The 26,952-nt window shown below is 37.0% G+C and overlaps 1 protein-coding gene across 1 annotated transcript; it reads right to left on the bottom strand.

The window, feature by feature from the left end:
- Positions 1-17,462: 17,462 nt before the first annotated feature.
- On the bottom strand, positions 17,463-19,093 carry LOC113288822. Its single transcript, XM_026537948.1, has one exon. The coding sequence runs from the start codon at positions 18,912-18,914 to the stop codon at positions 17,661-17,663; it is 1,254 nt and encodes a 417-aa protein (XP_026393733.1). The 5' UTR covers positions 18,915-19,093; the 3' UTR covers positions 17,463-17,660.
- Positions 19,094-26,952: the final 7,859 nt, after the last annotated feature.

Raw genomic sequence — 26,952 nt, 5'->3', positions numbered from 1 at the left:
AATTGAGAAGAATTCAAACTTATTCGAACCCAGCAGTTCATTTGTAGAAACATACAACACATTCATAATCCTTGATCACCATTGATCTTACACACTTCTCATCTTCCCTCCTACAGATCGACCCTCTTCCTTCTTTGTGACCGAATTGACTCTGGAACGGTCATTTCTTGGTTTAGGCCGGAGTCCTACAAATTGATCTCTTGAACTCAAAGCACTCCCGTGCAGTGCATCTGTTTGAGGTTAAGCAATTTGCTCGGTTGAGGAGTCCCTGTCCGCATGGTAGTCTTTTCACTTTCCCAAAAAACCAGTAAATTGTTTCCCCCCATCAACACCAGTGTAAAACCAAAATAAGACTTTTAGCAAAGTTTATTTTAAGCTCAGTGAGTATTTTCAAAAGAGAAAATTAAAAGCATTAACTATTTTACCTGCTCTGTATCATCATCTAACATAATTAGAGTGTCATTTGCAAATTATAGATGACTCACCAAAATACCTCCAGTAACAGCATGAAAACCATAAATTAAGCTATGATCATGTGCTTGTTTGATCATATAAGACAATGGTTCACTTACTAGAGGAAACTTTTGCATCTTTTAAAATATCCTGCAGCTGAACTATTTATTATTATAGAAAATCTCACATACTTCACGCATCACCTGATCCAACTCCTACACCTGTTTCCCATTTTAGCAAGAAATTCATCTAAAAATCCATATTAACGTGCTCAAATAGTTTTCAAAATCAAATTTGCAAATAATCCAGGTTCTATACTTCTAATTTTGGAACCAATAAGCTCATCAACCTCCAAAACACAAAATAGAATTTGTATTTTGTTGATAAAAGTTGTCCGCTAAGAAGAAATTATAGTAGGAAGAGTGACTATAAGTCTTTCTGCTAGCACCTTGGATATAATCATGTACACATCATGAACTAAACTTATGGGTTTCAAATATTTTATCTCCTCTACTGCATCCTTCTTAGAAATGATAGCAACGAATGTATTATTTAATCTCCAATGTTAAAAACTTGTATATTGCAACTCTGCGAAAATCTTCATCAAATCATTTAAAAAATTTCCCAATAAAGTAAATAGAAACTTAAAACAAAACCGCCAGGTTCTGGGGCTTTGTTTTGACATAATAATCCGATAGCAGAGAAACATTTTTCTAATGATGATATGATTAACTCTTGATTTACTCCTCCACTTTTCATCTTTGGTCATAGTCAAAATTGCAGTAATCTTGTCTTGCTTTTAGTCTAGTCTTTTACTGGATATCAAAAATCCCATTTTTAAGTCTTCTTCATCATCTGGCTGCATAAAAATCTCTTTTAATTCCAATATTCCGTCGATATATCCCTGGCTTCACCAACTGAATCTTTTTGCACATTGTAAAATTTGTGTTACTTGTCATATAAAAAGATGACCAAGAATTCTGAATGAAATAAAAAAAAATCAGGACGAGCATATCAGAATAGTTCAAAGAGGAAAGGACTTGGAACAATTTTTACACCATCACAGATAAGAGAGAGGGGACTACAATCATAACATGGCCTATAAAGAGCTTGTCGAATGCCACTACGAAACTGAAATTTCCAATTTAGTGAAATCAAAACCCTATCAATTATACTACGATTATTTAATGTTGTTTATTAATCCAAATATATGTAGCACCCATCATAGGGAAATTAATCAATTCACATCTTGAGAGATTTTGTTGTCTTTTTCATTGCATTATCGGCTTCGACACAATATGCTCTATCATGAATGAATCTTATTACAGTCTAATCCCCTCCTATAACCCAAATCAAACTATAATAAATCCTTACTTCCTCAATTTATCTTCATAAATTGTTTCTCACTAGATAATTGCTAGGAACATAATACCATAAAATAACTATTCAAAACCAGAGTTAGGAAGTTAAAAATAAAGGTCAATCAAATGATTTTCTACCAAACAATCTAGAATTGTAACTTTAGAATCATCCCACATGCAAAAGATTCCTCGCGATCTACCTTCATAAGGAGCATCAAGCCGTATAACATTTTTATTTCCTCATGATTGTAAGACAATTAGGTCATTGCATTCTTGAATTTTGGTTTCTCGAAGAACAAATATATTACGCCTATATTCCTTTGCTTTCTTCTTAACAATATCTCTCATATTGAGATCAGTTAACCCACAAAAATATTCCAACTAAATTTTTTAAAATCCATCAAGTCAATTTTTTTTTTTAAATTCGTTAAAATTTGTTCTCTTGGTGCTATTGCTTTCATTGCACTTGAGTTGCTCTTGTGTCAAGTTATTTAGTGAAAATGATTCAAAGAGTGGCTGTTGCACTTTTGACAATTATGATTTTTATCGGAATAAGCTTGGGATAGGATGCTTCATGGTTATTGATATTGAGAGAAAATGAATGTTGAGATTGATTCAGTTGATAACATGTTCGAAAAATGGAAGATGAAAATTCTAACCAGCTTTCTTCATCTCTATTAATTCACATTAATTTAGTTGCTTAGTATGATTTATTTATAATCACAATCAAAGACCCATGTTTACATAAGTAATCAAAGACCCACGCTTAGTATGATTTATTGGTTCTTGATAAGGTTTATCAACGGATGGGTGAATTTGGATCTGGTGTCGTCCGCTTCTAGTCCATCCAAATGATAGATTTAAGATGTCCCCACACCTTCCATCGGTTTGACACCACCGGAATGGTTTCTTAATTACTTAAACTCTCCTTATGGGGAAGCCATTGTTCATATTTTATATTTTCTTCATGGGTTTTAGAAACCGATAAGTATCTTTTTGGTATTGTTTGGGGACATAATCTGAAATCCTAGACATGTAAATCAATATGGCTGGTCAGTTTTAATGTTAATGATCTCTTTTATCGCTTACTCTACTATTTATATTGTCATGTATGATTCAATACTTTTTCGTTTAAGTTGAAAAATTAAATGATCATGTATTCATATATAAAGCTAGACTAGGATTTGAGATTCAGGATTTTCGAAGAACTCTATTCACAAGTTTCAAATCATAGTTGTTAATGACAGAATGTTTCCATGCGAATATGTGTAGAATCTTAACCTCGGTTAAATTTTTCTGGGTATTGCACCAAATTGCTTAGAATAACCTCAACTCACTAATACCATTTCTTTCATTTGGTAAAACTTGAGTGGCTCTTGCACCAAGTTATTCATTGAATAGGATTGGAAGAGTGGATATTGCGCTTTTAATGATACAAGGAGTTTTGTTGGAGTAAGCTGTGATAGGAAGATGAAACCTCTAACCAGTATTTTTTCGCCTTGGTATCAATAGTTATTTACTTAGTTTTATTTTCATTGGTATAGTTTAGTTAAAATCCACAACCCTCTTATGAAACCATCTCCTCATGGGAACGATCCTTACTACCACTATGTTGCTTGCTAGTATCGGTGGGAAATATCTGAAGTAATTTGTTGCGTAAACGCGCATCAAGTAGTTATTTAAATACAAATTAGTGTGAATATCTGAAATAATTTGTTGCGAAAACACGCACCAAGTGGTGGTAAATGAACCCCTTTGCAAAGAACTATCGACACATGTGATTGGTTGGCATACAATACAAAATAGATTGGATTAATTTCTAGATTGACGCAATACGATCAGCGAACATACTTGAATTCGTAATCTTTTGAGGATTCAAATTATATTCAGGTGGTGACTCGATTATATCAGGTTTAAAAATCCTTTACATGTTTTCCAAAATACCAAAATCCGGACTAGTTGACAAGATCAACTTTATGGTTCTGTTGAAGAGCTCTTAAAACACTAAAAACCATGTTTAAGTAACATATCTTTTTTTTCTTGGTCTACAGTTTCAAAATTATGCTTGCATAGGATTTTTCTATTAAATAGACTATACATTCTGTATTGATGCTTGTTTTGTGTAATACTCGTATAGTTAAGTTAGCATCCACAAATGCGTCAAAAGTTCCTCTCGTTTTCTTTCTTTTTAGGTTTTGTCCCATGTGGTTTTCTTGACAAGGTTTTACCGAGGCAGCATCTCACCGACATTGAATTTTCATTCAAAATGTTGATATTTTGCTCGTTTTCCTTCGTCCATTTCTTTTCCCATTGAGTTTTATTGGAAAGGTTTCAGTGAGAAAATTCATTCAACCTCGTGGTCGTCCGAGGTTGTATAAATTCGATTATTTTGTGGATGCCCACATTTGGCTAGACCAAATCAACATAACCATCTTTCCGGAATTTAGATGTCCTCCTGGACCACTAAGGTTTAATCACAAATACGGTTTTTATGCACGTACGGTAATGTATTCGCATCTTGGAACTTCGTTGAAAAAACTACATCAACTACTTTTGCAAATCATCTCTGAAAAGTTAGCAATCCATGACGTATTTCCTCAACATGTTTAAAGAAGCACGAAGACTCGAGAATACTATTATTCGAAAACATGTAATACTGCTTGTGAAATACTAGAGAAGATTACATCAACTAGCTGACTTTTTCACGAAAGCATTGGTATCTACAGCGCTCAAGAAATTTGTTCATCAAAATTAGAAAGTCTCAACTCAAAGATATGAAAGCCAAAATTTGATTGAAGTACTCATCAAAGGGAGCGTCATCATCAAAAAGCGCACCTACTAAACTTATTGTGTTGTATTTTTTTTTTCCTTGGTCGAAGTCTTAAGGTCTTTCCCAATGGGCTTTCCTTTTCAAAGGTTTTAACGTGGCAACATTTACGTGTCAAACACTATTTCAAATCTTTGCATGCTCACGTATTTTCAGATTTTTCTATTTTTAAGGTTTCCTGATACATCGTAATGACTTAGACACAATGGTCTTCAGGAATAGTGTTATAAACTTAAGTTTATTAACTAAGTAAGATGTTCATGTATCTAAGATATGGGTTTCCATATACTTGGGTGCTAAATATTCTATCCCTATAAACGGAGACTTAAAACTGTGTGACTACACACATGAATAAAATTATCTCTTCTTCTTTCCTTATACTTCATCTCTTTTTTATTAATAACAAAATGAATCCTAATTTACTTTACAGTAAGACGGGGATTGAACTGCAATAACCTATGTTACATGCTGTCCGATTGACCATCGAGAAAAATCCAAAGATTTGTGCATGCGAAAGATCTAACAGTAGTTGCAAAACCCAAGTTTGACTTGTACATAGCTTTCACCACCAAGATAATAAACTCATCTTTAAAAAAAGATTTCCACCAAAGAGGTAAGACTTAGATCTTTGTTGTAAAATGCAAAAAGACATTAAACGCTATGTTTGTTCCTTATCTTACGCTTAACGATGTTTAATGTTAGCCAACAATTATAATACAAAAACAATTTTTGGCCTCTAAGGGCCTGATTGGCGATAAGGTTTGCGGCACCGCCGATAACAGCGATGGTGGCACGATGCAGTTTTGATGTGCATTGCTGCTTGAATCAGGCGCCAACAATTATGGTTTTTTTGTGAGTCTTTGATGAGAGCTAAAAAGTGCATATTTCTATATATTTTTCTTGGCATTTAACTCATCCTTTGTGCATTAATTCTACATTTTATCCCATATTCTGTATTTTCATTGTGTTCAAGAATAAATATTTTTCTTAATTAATTTTGCATTTTTGGGTAATAAATAAAGTCGGATGACTTGCGGAGCAGAAAAGTGGTGAAAAGCCAGGAAGAATTACGCAAGGAAGCCGCAAAGAATGGAGCGCACGTCCAAAAAGTTAGGAATGGGCTCAAGAAGGAAGAATTGTTCTTAAAGAAGATATGGGCTTGGCATACCCAAGGCCCAAAACCCTTACCCAAACCCATTTTCTATATCCATACCCGCATCCATTCTCAGCCGTTAGATCGGATCCATCTCATCATCTAATGGTCGCTTCTTCATCGTCCATCAAAATCTGAAGTCCCTGCAAAACACCATAGTACCTAAATTGCAAGCCTTCAAATTAGATCACATTTAGATCCTACGGTCGCTTCTTTTCCTGCGCATCAAATCTCGATACTTCCGCTTAACACTACAACACCTAACCTCGATCTTCGCCGTCAGTTTTGATGTATCTCGTCATCCAACGGTCTCCGCTCATCCATTTCCATCGCGCCGTTGGATCATTCCATCATCCTATAATCCTACGGTCCATCTTTGCAAAACATCAAAATCCTCTACACCTGCTCAACACACTAGTACCCTATACCTATACCCTAACCAAACGCCCCTCCTTCTTCTCCATCGACTTCTTCTCTTCCCCCCCTCTCTGCAACAGAACCACCTTCTCCATCATCACCACTACCCACTCCACTGCCACCGCCACCAACTCCTCTACCACCACCACACCTCTACCATCATCACCCCTACCTTCCTACAGCTATTACCCATCTTTATAGCCCCCTAATTCGTCAATTTCTCCCCTGCCGAAACCCTAGGTGAGTGGTTGACGAATTAGTGAAGCTAGAAAAGCAATTGAAGGCATGGGAATGGAGATGGTGAACGAGGAGAGGAATGGGTTGAAGAGGGAAGCGTCAAATCGCAGGTTTGGTAAGAAAAATCCCTAACCCTAATTTTTCTGTCCATTTAGGGTTTGTTTGAGAAAACCCTAATTACTGCTAGGGAGAGCATGAGGAAGAACAGTGGCAACATGGGTATGATTAAATTAGTCGAATTAGGTGAGAAACCCTAATTTTGTCACTGTTCAATTTGGGGATTCGGGGGAATTTTTTTGTAAACCCTAATTTGAGTGTCTGGGTATAAAAAGGGGACTGTGGTGTGTGTAATAGGTATGCTGGAATAGCCAGTGTCATTTGGTTTGATTTTGGGAGAACTGGATTAGCCAGTCTCTCCAATTTTTGTGCTGTTCCATTTATGTTCACTGTGATGTTTTATGTTTAATACTATGTGATGTTAATGTTTAGTTCCTCAATTGTTCTAAGTTTATCCACTGTTATGTGCTTCCCATGTTATGTTATTGTGTTTAAATTCATGTTTTGTTTCACTGTCAACTGTTAATGTAGGTTAGAATTCATGTAAATTGAGCTGATTGAGAAATGGAGGAATTTAGTGTCCACTGTTGCTTGTGATTGATTGTGCTGTTAAAAGACAGTCAATGCTAGGAGTAAAACAGTTGGACAAGCTTCTTCTCCTTCCATTCCATTTATGTATGCCCTGGAACATAGGCAGGCTAGAACCTCCACCTAGCTCCATTAGGGACAAGGATTTAACCAAAAGCAGCCACTGCCTAGCATCTTTCATGTTCTTCTTTGTTATCTATCTGTTTTTGTGGCTTCTTATCACTGTTTTTATAGCTGTTTTTATAACTGTTTTGTGCCCTGTTCTTCCTTTGCCTTTGGCCCTTGGCCATTGCCTTTGATTTATCACTGCCATGCCATTGTAAATTCAGATCCTTTTTCCCTGTGTTGCTTCCATGTATATGCCATTGTAACCTTCACCATCATCATTGTTGTTTGTTGTTTGCTTTTGCCATTGTAAATATCCATGTTTTACCTTGGCCTAGTGCTCTGATGCCTTGTTTAGCTCCAGCTGCACTAGGTATTTTTGGCTTTTCTGCCCTTTTCCTTCCCTGGCCTTGCTGCCAGTTCTCCCCCAGCTGCTACTACTTGTTGTTGCTGTTGCTGCTGCTGTGCACTGCTTCTGCTGCTGCTGAAGCCACCACTGCTGCTGCTCCAGGTCCAGTTCAATTCTGGTCTACAAGTCCAGTCATTACAAAAGCCCACTGTATCTGTTTAGAAACCTAAGGCCCAACTCAGTTCAATTCATTTCAAAGACTACTGAGGCCCAGATTCATTACAAAGCCCAGTTCAGTCTTGGGTTAATCTAGAAGCCCATTGACACTCAAAGCCCAGTGCACTTCAAAGGCCAAGCCTAGTGCACTTCAAGACCAACTGAGCCCAAGCTCAGTTCACTTCATTGTCAAACAAGCCTATAATCCAAAGGTACCCAAAGCCCAAAGCCCAAAAGGCTTCATAGTTAACCAACAACAGTTTAGGAGCCCAAAATAGCTAGAAAACTCCAAAACACTCCCAGTCTCTGTGGATCGACCCGTACTTGCACGAGCTACAACTGACGACCGTGCACTTGCGGTTATAATTTGTAGGACCTTTTAGAAGCCTACCAAGTTTTTGGCGCCGTTGCCGGGGACCCGGGTTGTTTTTTTTTCTTGTAGTTTTATTAGCTAATTTTGCATTTCACTGCATAGCATTTGCATCTGCATCTGCTTCACTTCATTTGCTGTTGGACCTGCTGTTCTGAACCAGTTTTTCCTCTGCTGGGACGCCACCAAGGAAAAGAACCAAAGCCCAACTGGGTTTTTGCAACAATATCAGAGCAGCTGGGTTGTGCTAAAAAGGTAAACCCATTCAGAGAACCCGAATTGTGGGCTTCCAATTTTTAATTGTGGGCTTGTAATATTAAAGCCAATTTTTGGGCTTTTTATTTTCTGTTGGGTTTGTAATTAATTTTTGTGGGCTTGTTTGTTTAATTTGTGGGCTTGTATTTAATTTTTGTGAGCTTGTTTATTTGGACTGGTATTTTGTATTCTGGGTTTTTAAAACCCAGCTGAGCTTGTAACCGATCACGCTAGGTTAACTCGTTAGTGGGCCGAGTACCCAAATTCTAGGCCGAGATTTTGGACTCAGTTTCACCAAACGTTTTCAAACCGGCTGAGCCAAAGCAAACACAAAACCAACAGTGGGCTTGCTCCCATTCAAAAACCAAATTTTATTTTCTTTTAAAAAAAAAAAATTTGCTCCCAAATTTTATTTTGCTCCCACATTAACAACCAAATTTTTTTCTTTTATCCCACCAAAACCAAATTTTTCCCAAAAATCCAAACCCTTTAAAAAACCAAATTCTGAGCTTTGTACATTCTTTACTTAGCTTTTGAGCCAATCATGAATAGATCTTTTTCTACAGTTGGGGAGTACAACAAATCCCTTAGAGAACTTGCATATGGACAAACTTCACGTTATGAACCTTCCACGGACCATGATGTCAATAGTCATAGGAATTATTATGGACATTTTCAAAGTCCCGAGCCGCAATACATGAACCCTAATGACTATTCATACATGCATCATTCATCCCAACGTGAAAATGAACATTTTGCTAGTGCCTCACTCACACAATCATCACTGATCGATCAATTAAAAGCTCGAATCACAGCTTTAGAAATGCAATCACATGAGGAATCTGTCACATCTAATTTTCTTAGGCAACCTGAAATCTATGCATGTCCCGCATGTGGTAGTTTAGACCACCCTGTTGAGAATTGTCATATTTTGCATAATTTTAGGCAATCTAGAGAAAATCCAAGGTATGAAATGCCCATAAATTGTGAGAATGGTAGTCATTGGGACCATAATCAATCCTTTGAGGGTTGCGATCAATATTTTGTAAACCCTAATGACCATGCACACATGTACCATTCACCACAATTTGAACATGAAGAATTTTGTACTCCCATGAATTTAGACTCCACCACAGAAGCTTTAAGACTCAGTAAGCAAAACTTTGATAGATCTACATCACGAATTCATGCATATTTAGATCAGATTTTGCTTCACCTACAAAAGGAGGAAATTCATGAGGAAATGTATGTTGTCCCTAATGAAGTGTCTAGTCCCATTCATGTAAATGATGTTGAATATGAACCTAATTTAGAGGAACATGAATCGACTAATGACACCACCACTGTTAATGAGGACCAATATGCATGCTACCATGATGATGATTATGATGATATGTTAGAAGAACATGAAAATATTGTGGAACCTGTTGGTTCAATAACATATGGCTTCTCGCCCTCGACCTTCATGAATGTTGTTTTTTCTAATACTCATTGTAATTCATATGATTTTGATATTGACATGGGATTCGTACAATTATTCTGTGAAGATGAGCATGACATAGGAATAGTTGAATCTTCTGTAGACACTAATGCTAATATGCATGAAAATATATTTGATGTGTCTGATTCTCTAGGTCACATTGTGATATTTCTCCTGATTTTCCGATGCATGAGAATAAATTTGTTGATGATGTTGATGACTCTGATTGTGATCTTGCCAATTTGTTTGATGATTGTGAGCATGTTGTGACACGTGTAGAAGACTTAGGAGATGTTGACGTGATTAGTAATGATGTGCCTATCGTCCTACATAAGTCACAATCTAATGGCCTTCCACCCAACCTAGATTTGGTTTGTACCCATATTGTCAAACCAACTTTTCTGAGAGTCCCTAATCTAGGTTTGGAACTGTGTGCTTCCCAAGTCCTTTTGGACTATTTTGCATCTAAGTATAATACATTTGAGGAACCACAGTTGGAATTAGCATGTTTTCCCGTCCCTAGCACAGTTCACTTTGAGTTAGACCTTGTACATGATGAACCCCCAAAACTGCGAGATTTTGTATCCAAAATTTTATCTGAGGACAATGTTTAGTTTAGGTTTGGGGGTGAAAAGTAGATACTTTGATAATATGCCATAATTGAAAACAAGAACTCCTCTTTTTGAAAAAAATGAAAAAAATCAAAATAAAAAAATTAAAAATTGGAAAAAAAAAACATAAAAATGGAGCTCATTTACCTTGAAATGTTGACTCTTGTGCAAATATGTAATTATTAGGAGTCTTAGTCTAGATATTTAGGCACCCTGATTCTAGCACAATTCACATAGTGATAAGAAATTTGCACGCGCACGATCTACCAATACATGTATAGCCTCGATCTTCAAGGTGTTTGATAGGAAGTCACGATTGCCAATCACTTTAGAATACTGAACGAAACTTGACTAGCTTGTTCTTTGGTTGGTTGGGATAGAAGGTGGAGGTTACATTAAGAAAGACAACCATCGAATTTAACTGGGTGCATCAAAAAGGGCTACCTCTTGCGAAGTGTTATGTAATTTTTTGTTTCTTTTTCCTTATGTATCAAAAGTGTTTCCTTATTCAAAAAAAAATAAAAAAATAAAAAAAAAAATCAAGTATTCAAATTCCATTTGTGTCATGTAAAGAAAATAGTTCTCTCTTATCCAAAAATAAAAGAGAGTAGTCAATGTAAATAAGAGTCATGTAAAGAGTCATCTTTTGTGTTTTATTGTAATAAGCAAGGAAGGGTGTATGCCATTGATGTACAACGCGAGTAATTGTGAAATACCTCCAACTCATTCACAATTCTCGTAAAGTCCGGACAGCTAGCTAGATTTCGACCTTGGTTCTTAGCCTGAGAAACTATCTCTTGGTGATTAGTAGTCATAACTTCAGATCTTTCTTTACACATGTGTAGATACACTTTACACTCTTATCACATTTTTTTTTTGTTATCAGTGCTAGGACTGTGCCTTTGATAGCTTGATTGACATCTCCATTTTGCTGTGAGCTTAAACTGACTTGCACATGTCACATTTGATGGAATCTGAGCTTATATTTTGACCTAGAACTTTGTAGGTACGTTCTAAGCAAACCTTCACGAGACTTCACTCGTCCACTAGGGACACTTAGTGGTTTAAAAGGCTTAGTGCATACGCTAAATGCATTCGAGAGACCAGCGACAGTGGTATAGTTAGGATTTCCTTAGTTTTGTTTTACTTGAGGACAAGTAAAATTCAGGTTTGGGGGTATTTGATGAGTGCTAAAAAGTGCATATTTCTATATATTTTTCTTGGCATTTAACTCATCCTTTGTGCATTAATTATACATTTTATCCCATATTCTGTATTTTCATTGTTTTCAAGAATAAATATTTTTCTTAATTAATTTTGCATTTTTAGGTAATAAATAAAGTCGGATGACTTGCGGAGCAGAAAAGTGGTGAAAAGCCAGGAAGAATTACGCAAGGAAGCCGCAAAGAATGGAGCGCACGTCCAAAAAGCTAGGAATGGGCTCAAGAAGGAAGAATTGTTCTTAAAGAAGATATGGGCTTGGCATACCCAAGGCCCAAAACCCTTACCCAAACCCATTTTCTATATCCATACCCGCATCCATTCTCAGCCGTTAGATCGGATCCATCTCATCATCCAATGGTCGCTTCTTCATCGTCCATCAAAATCTGAAGTCCCTGCAAAACACCATAGTACCTAAATTGCAAGCCTTCAAATTAGATCACATTTAGATCCTACGGTCGCTTCTTTTCATGCGCATCAAATCTCGATACTTCTGCTTAACACTACAACACCTAACCTCGATCTTCGCCGTCAGTTTTGATGTATCTCGTCATCCAACGGTCTCCGCTCATCCATTTCCATCGCGACGTTGGATCATTCCATCATCCTATAATCCTACAGTCCATCTTTGCAAAACATCAAAATCCTCTACACCTGCTCAACACACTAGTACCCTATACTTATACCCTAACCAAACGCCCCCTCCTTCTTCTCCATCGACTTCTTCTCTTCCCCCCCTCTCTGCAACAGAACCACCTTCTCCATCATCACCACTACCCACTCCACTGCCACCGCCACCAACTCCTCTACCACCACCACACCTCCACCATCATCACCCCTACCTTCCTACAGCTATTACCCATCTTTATAGCCCCCTAATTCGTCAATTTCTCCCCTGCCGAAACCCTAGGTGAGTGGTTGACGAATTAGTGAAGCTAGAAAAGCAATTGAAGGCATGGGAATGGAGCTGGTGAACGAGGAGAGGAATGGGTTGAAGAGGAAAGCGTCAAATCGCAGGTTTGGTAAGAAAAATCCCTAACCCTAATTTTTCTGTCCATTTAGGGTTTGTTTGAGAAAACCCTAATTACTGCTAGGGAGAGCATGAGGAAGAACAGTGGAAACATGGGTATGATTAAATTAGTCGAATTAGGTGAGAAACCCTAATTTTGTCACTGTTCAATTTGGGGATTTGGGGGAATTTTTTTGTAAACCCTAATTTGGGTGTCTGGGTATAAAAAGGGGACTGTGGTGTGTGTAATAGGTATGCTGGAATAGCCAGTGTCATTTGGTTTGATTTTGGGAGAACTGGATTAGCCAGTCTCTCCAATTTTTGTGCTGTTCCATTTATGTTCACTGTGATGTTTTATGTTTAATACTATGTGATGTTAATGTTTAGTTCCTCAATTGTTCTAAGTTTATCCACTGTTATGTGCTTCCCATGTTATGTTATTGTGTTTAAATTCATGTTTTGTTTCACTGTCAACTGTTAATGTAGGTTAGAATTCATGTAAATTGAGCTGATTGAGAAATGGAGGAATTTAGTGTCCACTGTTGCTTGTGATTGATTGTGCTGTTAAAAGACAGTCAATGCTAGGAGTAAAACAGTTGGACAAGCTTCTTCTCCTTCCATTCCATTTATGTATGCCCTGGAACATAGGCAGGCTAGAACCTCCACCTAGCTCCATTAGGGACAAGGATTTAACCAAAAGCAGCCACTGCCTAGCATCTTTCCTGTTCTTCTTTGTTATCTATCTGTTTTTGTGGCTTCTTATCACTGTTTTTATAGCTGTTTTTATAACTGTTTTGTGCCCTGTTCTTCCTTTGCCTTTGGCCCTTGGCCATTGCCTTTGATTTATCACTGCCATGCCATTGTAAATTCGGATCCTTTTTCCCTGTGTTGCTTCCATGTATATGCCATTGTCACCTTCACCATCATCATTGTTGTTTGCTGTTTGCTTTTGCCATTGTAAATATCCATGTTTTACCTTGGCCTAGTGCTCTGCTGCCTTGTTTAGATCCAGCTGCACTAGGTCTTTTTGGCTTTTATGCCCTTTTCCTTCCCTGGCCTTGCTGCCAGTTCTCCCCCAGCTGCTACTACTTGCTGTTGTTGTTGCTGCTGCTGTGCACTGCTTCTGCTGCTGCTGAAGCCACCACTGCTGCTGCTCCAGGTCCAGTTCAATTCTGGGCTACAAGTGCAGTCATTACAAAAGCCCACTGTATCTGTTTAGAAACCTAAGGCCCAACTCAGTTCAATTCATTTCAAAGACTACTGAGGCCCAGATTCATTACAAATCCCAGTTCAGTCTTGGGTTAATCTAGAAGCCCATTGACACTCAAAGCCCAGTGCACTTCAAAGGCCAAGCCTAGTGCACTTCAAGACCAACTGAGCCCAAGCTCAGTTCACTTCATTGTCAAACAAGCCTATAATCCAAAGGTACCCAAAGCCCAAATCCCAAAAGGCTTCATAGTTAACCAACAACAGTTTAGGAGCCCAAAATAGCTAGAAAACTCCAAAACACTCCCAGTCTCTGTGGATCGACCCGTACTTGCACGAGCTACAACTGACGACCGTGCACTTGCGGTTATAATTTGTAGGACCTTTTAGAAGCCTACCAGTCTTTGAGCTCGTCATTCACTTAGATTAAGTTCTTATTGCACTGGTAGATCTATCTTTCCTCCCGATAAAAAGAACATATACCAATTCCATCGCCAAATGAAGTTGAATGGAGATGGAAAATCATGTTTAAGTAACATATCTTTTTTTTCTTGGTCTACAGTTTCAAAATTATGCTTGCATAGGATTTTTCTATTAAATAGACTATACATTCTGTATTGATGCTTGTTTTGTGTAATACTCGTATAGCTAAGTTAGCATCCACAAATGCGTCAAAAGTTCCTCTCGTTTTCTTTCTTATTAGGTTTTGTCCCATGTGGTTTTCTTGACAAGGTTTTACCGAGGCAGTATCTCACCGACATTGAATTTTCATTCAAAATGTTGATATTTTGCTCGTTTTCCTTCGTCCATTTCTTTTCCCATTGAGTTTTATTGGAAAGGTTTCAGTGAGAAAATTCATTCAACCTCGTGGTCGTCCGAGGTTGTATAAATTCGATTATTTTGTGGATGCCCACATTTGGCTAGACCAAATCAACATAACCATCTTTCCGGAATTTAGATGTCCTCCTGAACCACTAAGGTTTAATCACAAATACGGTTTTTATGCACGTACGGTAATGTATTCGCATCTCGGAACTTCGTTGAAAAAAATACATCAACTACTTTTACAAATCATCTCTGAAAAGTTAGCAATCCATGACGTATTTCCTCAACATGTTTAAAGAAGCACGAAGACTCGAGAACACTATTATTCGAAAACATGCAATACTGCTTGTGAAATACTAGAGAAGATTACATCAACTAGCTGACTTTTTCACGAAAGCATTGGTATCTACAGCGCTCAAGAAATTTGTTCATCAAAATTAGAAAGTCTCAACTCAAAGATCTGAAAGCCAAAATTTGATTGAAGTACTCATCAGAGGGAGCGTCATCATCAAAAAGCGCACCTACTAAACTTATTGTGTTGTATTTTTTTTTCCTTGGTCGAAGTCTTAAGGTCTTTCCCAATGGGCTTTCCTTTTCAAAGGTTTTAACGTGGCAACATTTACGTGTCAAACACTATTTCAAATCTTTGCATGCTCACGTATTTTCAGATTTTTCTATTTTTAAGGTTTCCTGATACATCGTAATGACTTAGACACAATGGTCTTCAGGAATAGTGTTATAAACTTAAGTTTATTAACTAAGTAAGATGTTCATGTATCTAAGATATGGGTTTCCATATACTTGGGTGCTAAATATTCTATCCCTGTAAACAGAGACTTAAAACTGTGTGATTACACACATGAATAAAATTATCTCTTCTTCTTTTCTTATACTTCATCTCTTTTTTATTTAATAACAAAATGAATCCTAATTTACTTTACAGTAAGACGGGGATTGAACTGCAATAACCTATGTTGCATGCTGCCCGATTGACCATCGAGAAAAATCCAAAGATTTTTGCATGTGAAAGATCTAACAGTGGTTGCAGAACCCAAGTTTGACTTGTAAATAGCTTTCACCACCAAGATAATAAACTCATCTTTAAAAAAAAAATTCCACCAAAGAGGTAAGACTTAGATCTTTGTTGTAAAATGCAAAAAGACATTAAACGCTATGTTTGTTCCTTATCTTACGCTTAACGATGTTTAATGTTAGCCAACAATTATAATACAAAAACAATTTTTGGCCTCTAAGGGCCTGATTGGCGATGAGGTTTGCGGCACCGCCGATAACAGTGATGGTGGCACGATGCAGTTTTGATGTGCATGCTGCTTGAATCAGGCGCCAAAAATTATGGTTTTTTTGTGAATCTTTGAGCTCGTCATTCACTTAGATTAAGTTCTTATTGCACTGGTAGATCTATCTTTCCTCCCGATAAAAAGAACATATACCAATTCCATCTCCAAATGAAGTTGAATGGAGATGGACAATCACTATTCTAAGGGTAAAGAGTGTAAAGACAACCAGGTACGAACCCAAGACTTTTTATTAGGTAGGGCTAAAATGTCAATAATTTTTAAAACGGCCGGGGGCCGTGCCAATTTTTTTTTTTGGAATGAAACGCATAGCTAATGGCGTATGTAATCCACCTATAGAACACTAAATGGATGCGCAATTAAAAATAAAAGGAAAAATATTTAGCAGCAAAATGCGATAACGGATTTTTTTTAATAGTTTGTAGAAGTAAAATGGGGAGATAATTGTGTTGAAGAGTAGAATTTCCTTTTATTTTAATAAAATTTAGCTCTTAATTATGTCTTAGGTGGGCTGAAAATTAAATATGTAGAATTATAGGGGGATAAAAATAATTTTGGGGTGTGCTGAAGATTAAATATGTAGTAATACAGGGGCTAAAAATAATTTTTAAAAAATTTTCTATTGTGATTTTTTTTCTGGGACAAATTCAGGGACGGACTATAGTACGGGATAGGCCCGTCCCTGAAGACAACCATCCGCTTGCAGAAACGGTAATGTTTTTATTTTCCCCGTCAAAACAAAATTTATTCCCAAGGAAAAAACGATACACAAATAGGGCTCTCAGCTGTACAAGAGCCACTGAGGCGCCTAAAGTAAGCAAAACTTGCGCAACTAAACCTTCCACTCTATGCAGAAAGCTCGATTTGCCACCAACTGGCATTGCTATCCACAAATTGCACCTCTATCACATATATTTAGTCATGAACTCTGAATTCGTCTATTTACTAGCAGTGGGGCAGAGCAAATCAGCGGGTAGGCACTATTGCGACCTAAAAGTCCTTGTAAAGTATGTTGGTACGTAATAAAGTAGACGAATACATACCATGCTTTTGCCGTGGCTTTCAGATTGTGACCTCAAATGATCGTAAATGTAAATCTTCCACCGAGTTAAAACCAACATTGGGACTCTGTTTTACTTGAATCTAACAGATCACAGAAACCAAATGGTCATTTTCCAATGTAATTACTATCAATAACGCGTTGAGTTGGGAAAAAACAAAATGCAGTTTTCATAGGGTTCTGAAATCTTAATTATTTCCCCTGTGTTTTATGGGACTCTGCATACTGTTTAGGGTTCACATTACCAATTTCAAACTGCATTTATGCCTCCTGAGTAGATTTCAGTATCCTAAAAACAGTTATCTTGATTGATTCAAGTCTCAAGAATATGATCAACAAAATTGAATTGGAGTACATTACAATCTACCAGACCTAGATTGCAAAGATGATTCAACCATTTCTAATACATTGTGGGATTCAGGTAAAAAAAAAAAAACTTATTGATTTCATAAGATTAAGACAATGAATTCACAGAAATTTGGTGCCGAAAACGAAAAATATTGAAATGAAAAACATAACAATTTGCCACTGAGTTTTGAACTCATCATACTCTAACTGGTTTCTGTAAGATTGCTGATAAATAAACCTGAGATCTCCCAGAACCATCAGATCTTTCACCAATAACCCATTTAAGCTTCTTGTAACCAAATTTCTCGATCAATTTCGTCAAATTGATCTTCCGTTCTTCGTCGACGCAGTAGAAATTATCCAACCAAAACAAACCACCAGGTCTTAAAATCCGATCTAAATCGAACATCAAGAACTCTAATTTCTCGACTTTACCTCCGTCGCCGAACCCATTCGCAGCGTGAATCAAATCAAACACATTATCATAAAACGGAAATCTCTGATCCAAACTCGAATACAATGGAAACAATCCTCTAGCAGCAATGAAATCATTAAAAGGTGCATCAACATTTAGAGTTGAAGTAATGACTGTAACTTCTTTTTCAGCCATTCTAGCTGCAAAAGTACCAGAACCACCTCCAATATCAAACCCCAATCTAATCCCACCATTACCAACAAGACCTAGCACATCATCAATGAGGAAATCATTCTTCCCTCTAACTCTAACAAATCTATTCCTTTCAGTTCCATTAACTAAATCAAAACAACCATTACAATTACCACCAATTTTCTTACTATTCAAACACTTAAAATTCCTACAAAGAAGCCCACTCCAAGTAGCTATTTTATCACTTACTTGTTTCCACAGAGAAGACGGAAATGAAGAAATCCCCACTTTATGAACAGATTTGGTAAAACATCTTCGTCTTGGTAATGGCTCACAACCTCGGAGTATCAATTTCTGTCCTAAACTCCAATCATCGGGACAAACATCATCAACTTTGTAATTCATATAATCAGACAACAAATCTCTAGATTTCAGACAAGTATGACCAACTGATGACACCATCTCTGTGAGACCACTTCTTGAATCTTTACCTAATGGTAATGACTGATGCTGTAAGAAGATTTTCAGTTCACTAGCTAAATTCGTTTTTGTGATATCAATTGTGTCATAACCCAGTAATTCTTTCTCCATTTTAGCTAATTTCTTCTGAGAGAAATTGATTTCTCTTAAGATTAGACTAACATGTTCTGAAATCAAAGAAATGTTTTTGTGTGAGTGATTTGGATGATGGGGTTTTGATCCTGAGTATTTAAATGCATAGAGTGCAAAGAGATTTGTAGTTAGAACTGAGAAGAGCATGATAAGATTTAAAGCTGATGAACATAGTGTTGATTTTTTAAATCTTGCTGTACCTTCTCCTACTTTCAGAGAAACTGAACCCATTTTTCTTCTTCTTCTGATCTCTCTGCAAACCAGACTAGATTTCTTTGCGGATAGAGTAGTGGAAGGAAGGAAGGAAGGAGCAGCAGAAGAAGTAGAAGAACTGTAGTGTTTTTGTGTTTGTGACTTGTGAGAGTGAGGGAGAATCTCAGATTTGGAGTGTGAGCAAGTGGAAGTAGAAAAGAAGGAAAGAAATGATTATTTAATAAGTAGTTTTATAACAAAGTGATTAAGAAATCAATAAAGAGATAATTGTGTTTGCTAATCAGGTCAATGTCGGTTGTAATTAAAACTGTAAGTATTCACACCGTACAGTGCAGTACCTCAAAGCAAGCATGCATTAAGTGTTCAGTTAAGCTGGTAAATGAGTAAATGTTTATCATGTTCAAAACCGAGTTAAACCGAGTTTTGATCTTAGTCTTTATTTTTGTATATGTGCCGGTGACGAATTTGGGGTGTAAATCACATGCATTACATTTTTGTTTTAATGATTACTTATTTATTATTGTCCCAACACCCCACTTGGGTATTCATTTGGAATCGGAGAAAGCTTGTTTGCTAAGCAATGAGTATGATGTCTGATTACTTTTGGCAAAAGCTTAGCTCTCAGTTGCATGTGAACGTCCTCTCGAGTCAATTTTGATAAAAGAAAAAGGAATCATTGTGGATGGTTGAGCAAATCGGGGATATTATTGTGCACGGTAGTTGACAAGCGGAAAGAAAAAAGTGGCGCCCTATGCAAGTACTCAAAAACACCTACTACTTGTCCCTTGAGATCACGTGTTCACCAATTCACACCTCGAATATGAAAATGGAGTTGAAAATACATCCAGTTGCCGTAGCGGGATCTGAGCACATGGTTGTTTTTGGCCGGACAGACAATCTGCAACGGAAACTCTTGGATAGAAAATTCGTGATATTTCTTTCTTTATAGGATAAAATTCTTGATTCGTGGCTCGAAATTGCTATCAATTATTCTCAATTAATATAAGTTTCACGTGATTGTAGGGGACCCAAATATAAAGACAAAGGATGGTATTTCGTTTCTAAAGTCAATCTCATATGTTATTCCTTATTGGGGGTATAAGATGGACGTCTCAAGTTGAACGGTGGAACTCCGATGGCTTGGTCCCAACAGGAAAATGTGGCCAGTGGAAAGTAAAGAAGATCGGTGAACAATTGTGATTTTGGGAATTTGCCTCATCCCTAAGGAGGGAACTTTGAATGAAACCGAGGGAGAGATCACTGGCTATTAAGTCATTTCCGGGCAAAGATTATCCAAAGTGTCTCCGATTTTAATCTTAGCTTGAAGTTAGCACTGCTGCACTGCACCTATTTTTCGTGCTCCCTTAGAGCAACGGCAGTGGACGAGCAAACCTATAATTATGGTCCAGGGACGAGACGCAACGGGACGGAGTAAAGACTAAAATCTGGACCAAAACCAAATTCCAGACCATATTTGGTCTGGGACCAAGACCAAAACTATATATAGTGGAGCGGAGATATAATCACCGTTTGGCATCGGGCGTGTATATAATCTACGCCTGTTGTGAAACGTACGTAAAGTCACCGCCCCATAAGGAGGCGTGTATATAAGTTACGCCCGGTTCAGGCGTTGATAAAATGTTCGCCCGTTGGGACGTTGCTAAAGTTTACGCCCCACGTCACGCGTTCATAAAATTAACGCCCCATTCAGACGAAGATTATACAAACGCCCCAGCCCGGCGTTGATATTCTTAACGCCCCACGCCAGGCGTATATATAGTTAACGCCCCACGCCAGGCGTTTATATAGTTAACGCCCCAGACATGCGTTGATATAATTAACGCCCCACGCCAGGCGTTTATATAGTTAACGCCCCATCCCGGCGTTGATATAGTTAACGCCCCACGCCAGGCGTTTATATAGTTAACGCCCCAAGCTTGAGTTTAAAAAAAAATTAAAATACTTAGACAAAATTGATTTTGAAATTTTTTTATACCGTTGGTAATTCGAACGTTGAAGAAAATAGAACGTTGGATAATTTGGAACGTTGGAAAGTTTGGAAGACATTTCGGAACGTTGAAAATTTCGGAAGAAACACCTATATATACACATGAGATCCTGTGACATTTTCCCACGACTAATACTTCAAACTATCCACACCAATAAGAAGAAATATTGTTTCTGCTTTCAAATCAGTTGGAAAATTTTCACGGATTCGCTTACAATGGCACCAAGAGTAGCACGAGGTCCAAATTTTACGACAATCGAAGATGTAACAATGTGTAAAATTCATTTATCTATATCTCAAGATTCTAGTGTTGGAGCTGATCAATCAGAGGCGACGTTGTGGAATCGTATCAAGGATGATATTGAACTTTATTTACCTAATAATCCAGAGCGGTCTTGGAGTTCTTGGCAAAAACGATATCAGGGAATAAGTAAAGATGTGGCGTTATTTTCGGCAAAAGAGGCAGAAGTTGAAGGTGAATATCATACTGGATGGGGTCCTGAAAAGAAGGTAAGCATTCTTGATTTTTCGAACAATTGTTTTCTAATATTTAATAAGCGCCCATGTACTTAAGTGTTTTTAAAAACATTAACAGCTTGAAGAAGTTAACAAGAGGTTCAAGGAATGCAACGATGGGAAAAAATTTAAGCACGAAGAGTGCTACCCAGTTGTGTTAGAAAATATAAAATATAATCGACGATCGACTTTTGTATTCGATACGACGCATGATTTGGACACTTATGAGAATAACGAGGAAGATGATGAAGGACCGCAAACAACAACTCAAGGAGAGACCGGTAACGACACAGATGGGGGAGACATAGAGAACACATATCTTCGTAAGATGGGGAAAAAAGCAGCAAAAAGATTGAAGAAAACAGGGAGAGAGAAATCCAGTCACCAAGAGGAATTGATGGGAATAATTATTAAAGAACAACAAAATTTCAATACTCATTACCAAGCACAATCAAGATTCAAGATGGAACAAAGAGCAGCAGAGTTTGCAGCAAAACAAGCTGAACATGCGGCAAAAATAGCCAAGCAAGCTGAAGACGAAGAATTTCGCATCATTATGATGGATCTTGAAAAAATGGAACCTGTACAACAAGAGTACTTCCGACTTCGCAGGGCGGACATAGTTCGGAATAAAAAAACCAATCTTAACACAAAGGCGGAATAGTTCAAACCTTAATTATTTCTCCTATTTAGTGATTAGTATTATTAGTATTATTATATTTTAAATTTCTTATTATCTGAACAATTAGCATTATTATTATGTAATTTTTGGATTTTAAATTTACTTCCGTTGATTTGAATTAAATTTCTACTTTTTTGAAACATACGACCTTAAAAACTTGAGGATGTTTACATACAAAGAGATAATAAAAGGAAATGACAAACGACAATTTTTAATTCCCATATTCTGCCCATATATATTCGATCAAGTCATCACGCAAGCGAATATGTGCATCTTTGTTACGCATTGCACGTCGGCGTTGCTGAGCTCTAATTTGGGAAAACTCGTCACTATTGCCTCTTAATATATTAACCGGTGCTGCGTTGCTACGTTGTTCATAAACATGTGGCCAGTCACCGGGTAGACGCTCATCCTCGACTATCATATTATGTAAGATAATACAAGTTTTCATGATATAGGCAAGCACATCTGGATTCCACATTCTTGCAGGTTGTTTGATGATTCCAAATTGTTGTTGAAGTACACCAAATCCCCGTTCAACATCTTTTCTTGCACCCTCTTGCATCGATGAAAATATTTCCTTTTTCCTACCAACCGGATGTTTAATGGCCATAATAATAGTAGGAATCTCTGGGTATATTCCATCACCTAGATAATACGGCATATCATATGAATGTCCGTTCACCTCATAGCTCACCGGCGGTGCTTTTCCTGTTACAAGACTTCGAAAAACATATGAACGGTTCATAACATTAATATCGTTGTTAGAACCGGGCATACCAAAAAAAGCATGCCAAAACCATAGGTCATACGACACCACTGCCTCCAACACGATACTTTCGCTCCCTTTATACGCGGTGTAAGCCCCAGATTCTGCCGACGGACATTTATCCCATTTCCAATGCATGCAATCTAGACTACCCAGCATCCCAGGAAATCCCCGGTCTTTGTTTTGCTTGAGCAACAGTTCAATATCACCAGCCGTTGGTTCACGCAAATATTCTTTCCCATACACATTCACAATCGTCTTACAAACCTACGAGTAGCTTCCAGCACAGTTGTTTCTCCTATGCGTAAGTACTCGTCTATTGCATCTGCCGCACATCCGTAAGCTAACATTCGTACTTGCTGTTACTTTTTGATGAGGGTTTAATCCTAAAACTCCACAAGCATCGGGCTTTTGAACAAAATATCTGTTTGCATTGGTAACACCTTCCACTATCCGGTTAAACAATTGTCGACGCATTCTAAATCTTCTGCGAAAAACATTGGGTGGTTGGTTTGGGTACGGAGAGAAATAGTCGTTCCATAGAAGTTCAGCCCCTGACTCACGATCTCTTGGTATTCTGATACGAGTTTGAGGCCATTTTGAATTTGTAACAAGGACTCCCAAACTAACGGCCATGTTATTTTGCATAATTGCTATTGCATCATCATCCGAGGAATAAAAACTACTATTAGAAGAAGAAGATGAAGAAGAAACAGAAGAGCAATAATGAGCGGTTTTCTCATAGTGTTCCATTACTATATGAAGCAAGAGATGTATTGTTATTCATATATTGAGTGATCAGGTCTTTAATTTATAACCCATTTTCAAGAGCATTAAAAAAACCAAAAATAGATATTTTTTTGGGTTCACGCAAAAGTGTTTTCCAAAAAAGATAAAGTGTTTGTCAGGGACCTGATGACTATACTATATATGATATGACTATACTATATATGATATGACTATATATAAGATAAGAAAAGATAACTCCAAAGACAGGTCATCTAAATAGTCATAACAAATTAACCCTTCATATTATCATTATCCGAAGTGGACGATCTTGGTGCCACAAAAGGCATGTGCGTTCTCGGATTGGTATTGACTGAGGACATTGTTGAAGCTGATCCTTGATTCATACCACTCCAAACTTGTGATGGCAGGGTTTGGGAAAAGGAACCGTATCCAAGGAGAGGTTGGACAGTGTGCGGCATACGGAAAAGAGATAGTTGTTGCTGCAAATCAACGTTCGCATTATTTAGCCTTTGTATTTCTGCTTCTTTCGACATAATAACGTCCATCCTCTCCTTCGTTTGTTTTAATGTAAATTCGCGAAATTGTTGATTAAAATCAGCATTTTCTTGAAATAATGTGTAAGCTTCATGCTGTCAAGAAAAAATAAAATATATAAGTACAAATATACCAACAAAAATCGAACGTACAATAAAAAGTCGAAAGTACACTTACGTGGGATAATAGATGTGGAGGAGGGATATGTACATGTTCAACAGGTTGTTCAATTGGGACCGTATACAAGTCACCGACATACCCATATGTTTGGGCTTCCCAAATAGGATGAGTCACGTAATCTTTGGAGTTGGTTACCATTGTCCAGTATTGTAAATATATATCATAATCTTTAACAACTTGCACTATCTCTGTTGCATCGACCAAACCTTCTTTTTTTAGGCGTTCGGCTTGAATATTGCCAATATCCCCTATAACTGTGTGTAGTCTTATAGGAACAGCGAAAGTACAATGGTTTTGCCGCCAACACCTTTCACCAAGATACATGTTGTGCTGTACAGTTAGAAAGGGAATAAGAATTTAGTAAGTATGTTATATAGAAAAAAAGTATGTTATATAGTAAGTATGTTATATAGAAAAAAAGTATGTTATATAATAAAATTTACAAATTAACTCACAATGCCCATGTAAGAAAATATATATCTCGAGTCTGATAGCCGCGTAGCCGTGCATCCCATATCAGATGCAAGAACTTCTCTGTATGATTCCCATGGGCGCCATGTCACTTGTTCAGCAGTAAGCTTACTTAGTAAATCCCTACAACGGAAAATATCATTTGTATTCTTCGGTACATTCCATTTAGAAGATACGGGCCATTTTTGTTCTGTACTCGCCTCTGGGATTTCTGGTCGACATATGCCCAGGTATTCATACCCCCAAAACTACTCCATCAAAATAATTAGCCAATTTAATAACTTAGCAACAAAATAAACAATGAGAGGAAAAATAACTAGATTGAAAGAATACCTCTAATACTTGGAATGGACCACATAGTGCCTTCTGTCTCCTCCCAGATAAACGGAGTGCCGCATACAATTTCGAAAACGCAGCACCCCCCAGTCATACGTGGATACTACATCAAGATTTTCAAAAGCAGCTAACCATCCAGCATCAATATAAGTCTTTGCATTAGAAAAGAAAAAATGTCCCAAAACATACATGAAAAAGGCAATTGCTACTCTATGAGCAAGGGTGCTATCATTTTCAGCCGCAACCAACTTGTCTTCGAAGAAATATGACCTTAAATATTTAATTGTAATTGAATTTGAAACCCACGACGGTGCTTTTGGACAGAGCGTGACATCTTGGATATCCGGAAAGATATGCTCACGAACATGTTCAAATTGGTACTTCCCCGAATCATAAGGAACATCAGGCCCATCACCGATACTCAGTCCAGTCAACATGAGCCAATCTAGGGGGTGAATCCCATCTCACCAAATGGGAAGTGAAAAGTGTTTGTTGTATCCCAAAACCGCTCAGCAATATAATCAACCATTGAATGGTTGGTTTCGCTACATTGTATGTCCAGTAAATTTTGCCATCCCGCTTTTTCAATAATATATTTAGCTCTAGGACAGTGTTGTGAAATAGTTTGATAGTGATGAATTACCGATGCCAAAGATCCACGATGTTGATACTTCAATTTGTGCTCCCTGTAAATGTGATGTCCGTAGTAGCGTGCGGTTTATCATCTTGCAGTATAGGAAACCTCCCTAACCGGGGAATATCAACCTCCTTAATTGTACCAGTAGCGATTAAGTTATAATCCTCTTCGGCTACAGATTTTTGTTTCTTGTTCGTCTTCATGCGACCATTGAAACGCGCTGTGAATTTGTTCAACATCTGTGCACACAATATAGATGCAGTTACATTATTAAAAGACCAACCCTCATTAACGAATATTTTTATTAGTCCATCACCATTTATATTCCAAATACTATAAATCCTTAACACAAACCATATCAATTCCAAATTCTATAAGAAACACAAATTAAATCGTCACCGATGCATTTCGAAAATCATTACAAGATTCCACAACCCAATTTAATCACTTCAAGATTCCATAAAAATCACTAAAAAATCAATTCCATACTCACGCAATTAGCTCTTCTACATATGTAACTCCCAAAATTTACATAACTACAATTTACATAACTAAAATTAATCACCTCAAAATTCAATAAAAAACAATACAAATTCAATTATTGGTAACCATATTCACATACAACATGCAGAAAACCAATAATTAATCCAATAATTTACATAACTACAATAATTTACAATAATTTAAAATTAATCCAATAATTTTAAAATTAATCCAATAATTTACATAACTACAATTATTGATAACCATATTCACTAAAATTAATTACCAACAGACAACATGAAGAAAAACAATAAAAGGAAGCTCTCAATTGAAATAGGTTGATTGAAACAGATGAAGGGTGAGAACTATTTCCCACATAATCTACATAACCACAGATTTTTACAATACCCAAAAATTATAAATCTATTCCACCCACAAATTAGATCTTCTATAACTATTTAAAAAAAAAATTAACCAAATTTACATAAGCATCAAATATGGTTTTTTTCACATACATATTAATCTCTAAAAAAACATAAAACACACATACCCAATTAAATTTAACCAATTTCATATTCATATTTGTTCGTTAAAACCAAATTTTAGATAAACTAATTTTAACAAATAAAACCCTAAATAAATTATACAACAATATGGATAAAACAAAAGAGATTAAGAAAAAAAAACATA

The sequence above is a fragment of the Papaver somniferum genome, chromosome 6 (assembly GCF_003573695.1).
Source record: "Papaver somniferum cultivar HN1 chromosome 6, ASM357369v1, whole genome shotgun sequence".
Lineage (NCBI taxonomy): Eukaryota > Viridiplantae > Streptophyta > Magnoliopsida > Ranunculales > Papaveraceae > Papaver > Papaver somniferum.
Note: the sequence above shows the minus strand (reverse complement) of the source record. Positions and strands in the feature narration are given on the sequence as shown.

Bases quoted from the DNA above. Each gene is read 5' to 3' on its own strand.
- LOC113288822 (XM_026537948.1), bottom strand. From the start codon at position 18,914: ATGGGTTCAGTTTCTCTGAAAGTAGGAGAAGGTACAGCAAGATTTAAA.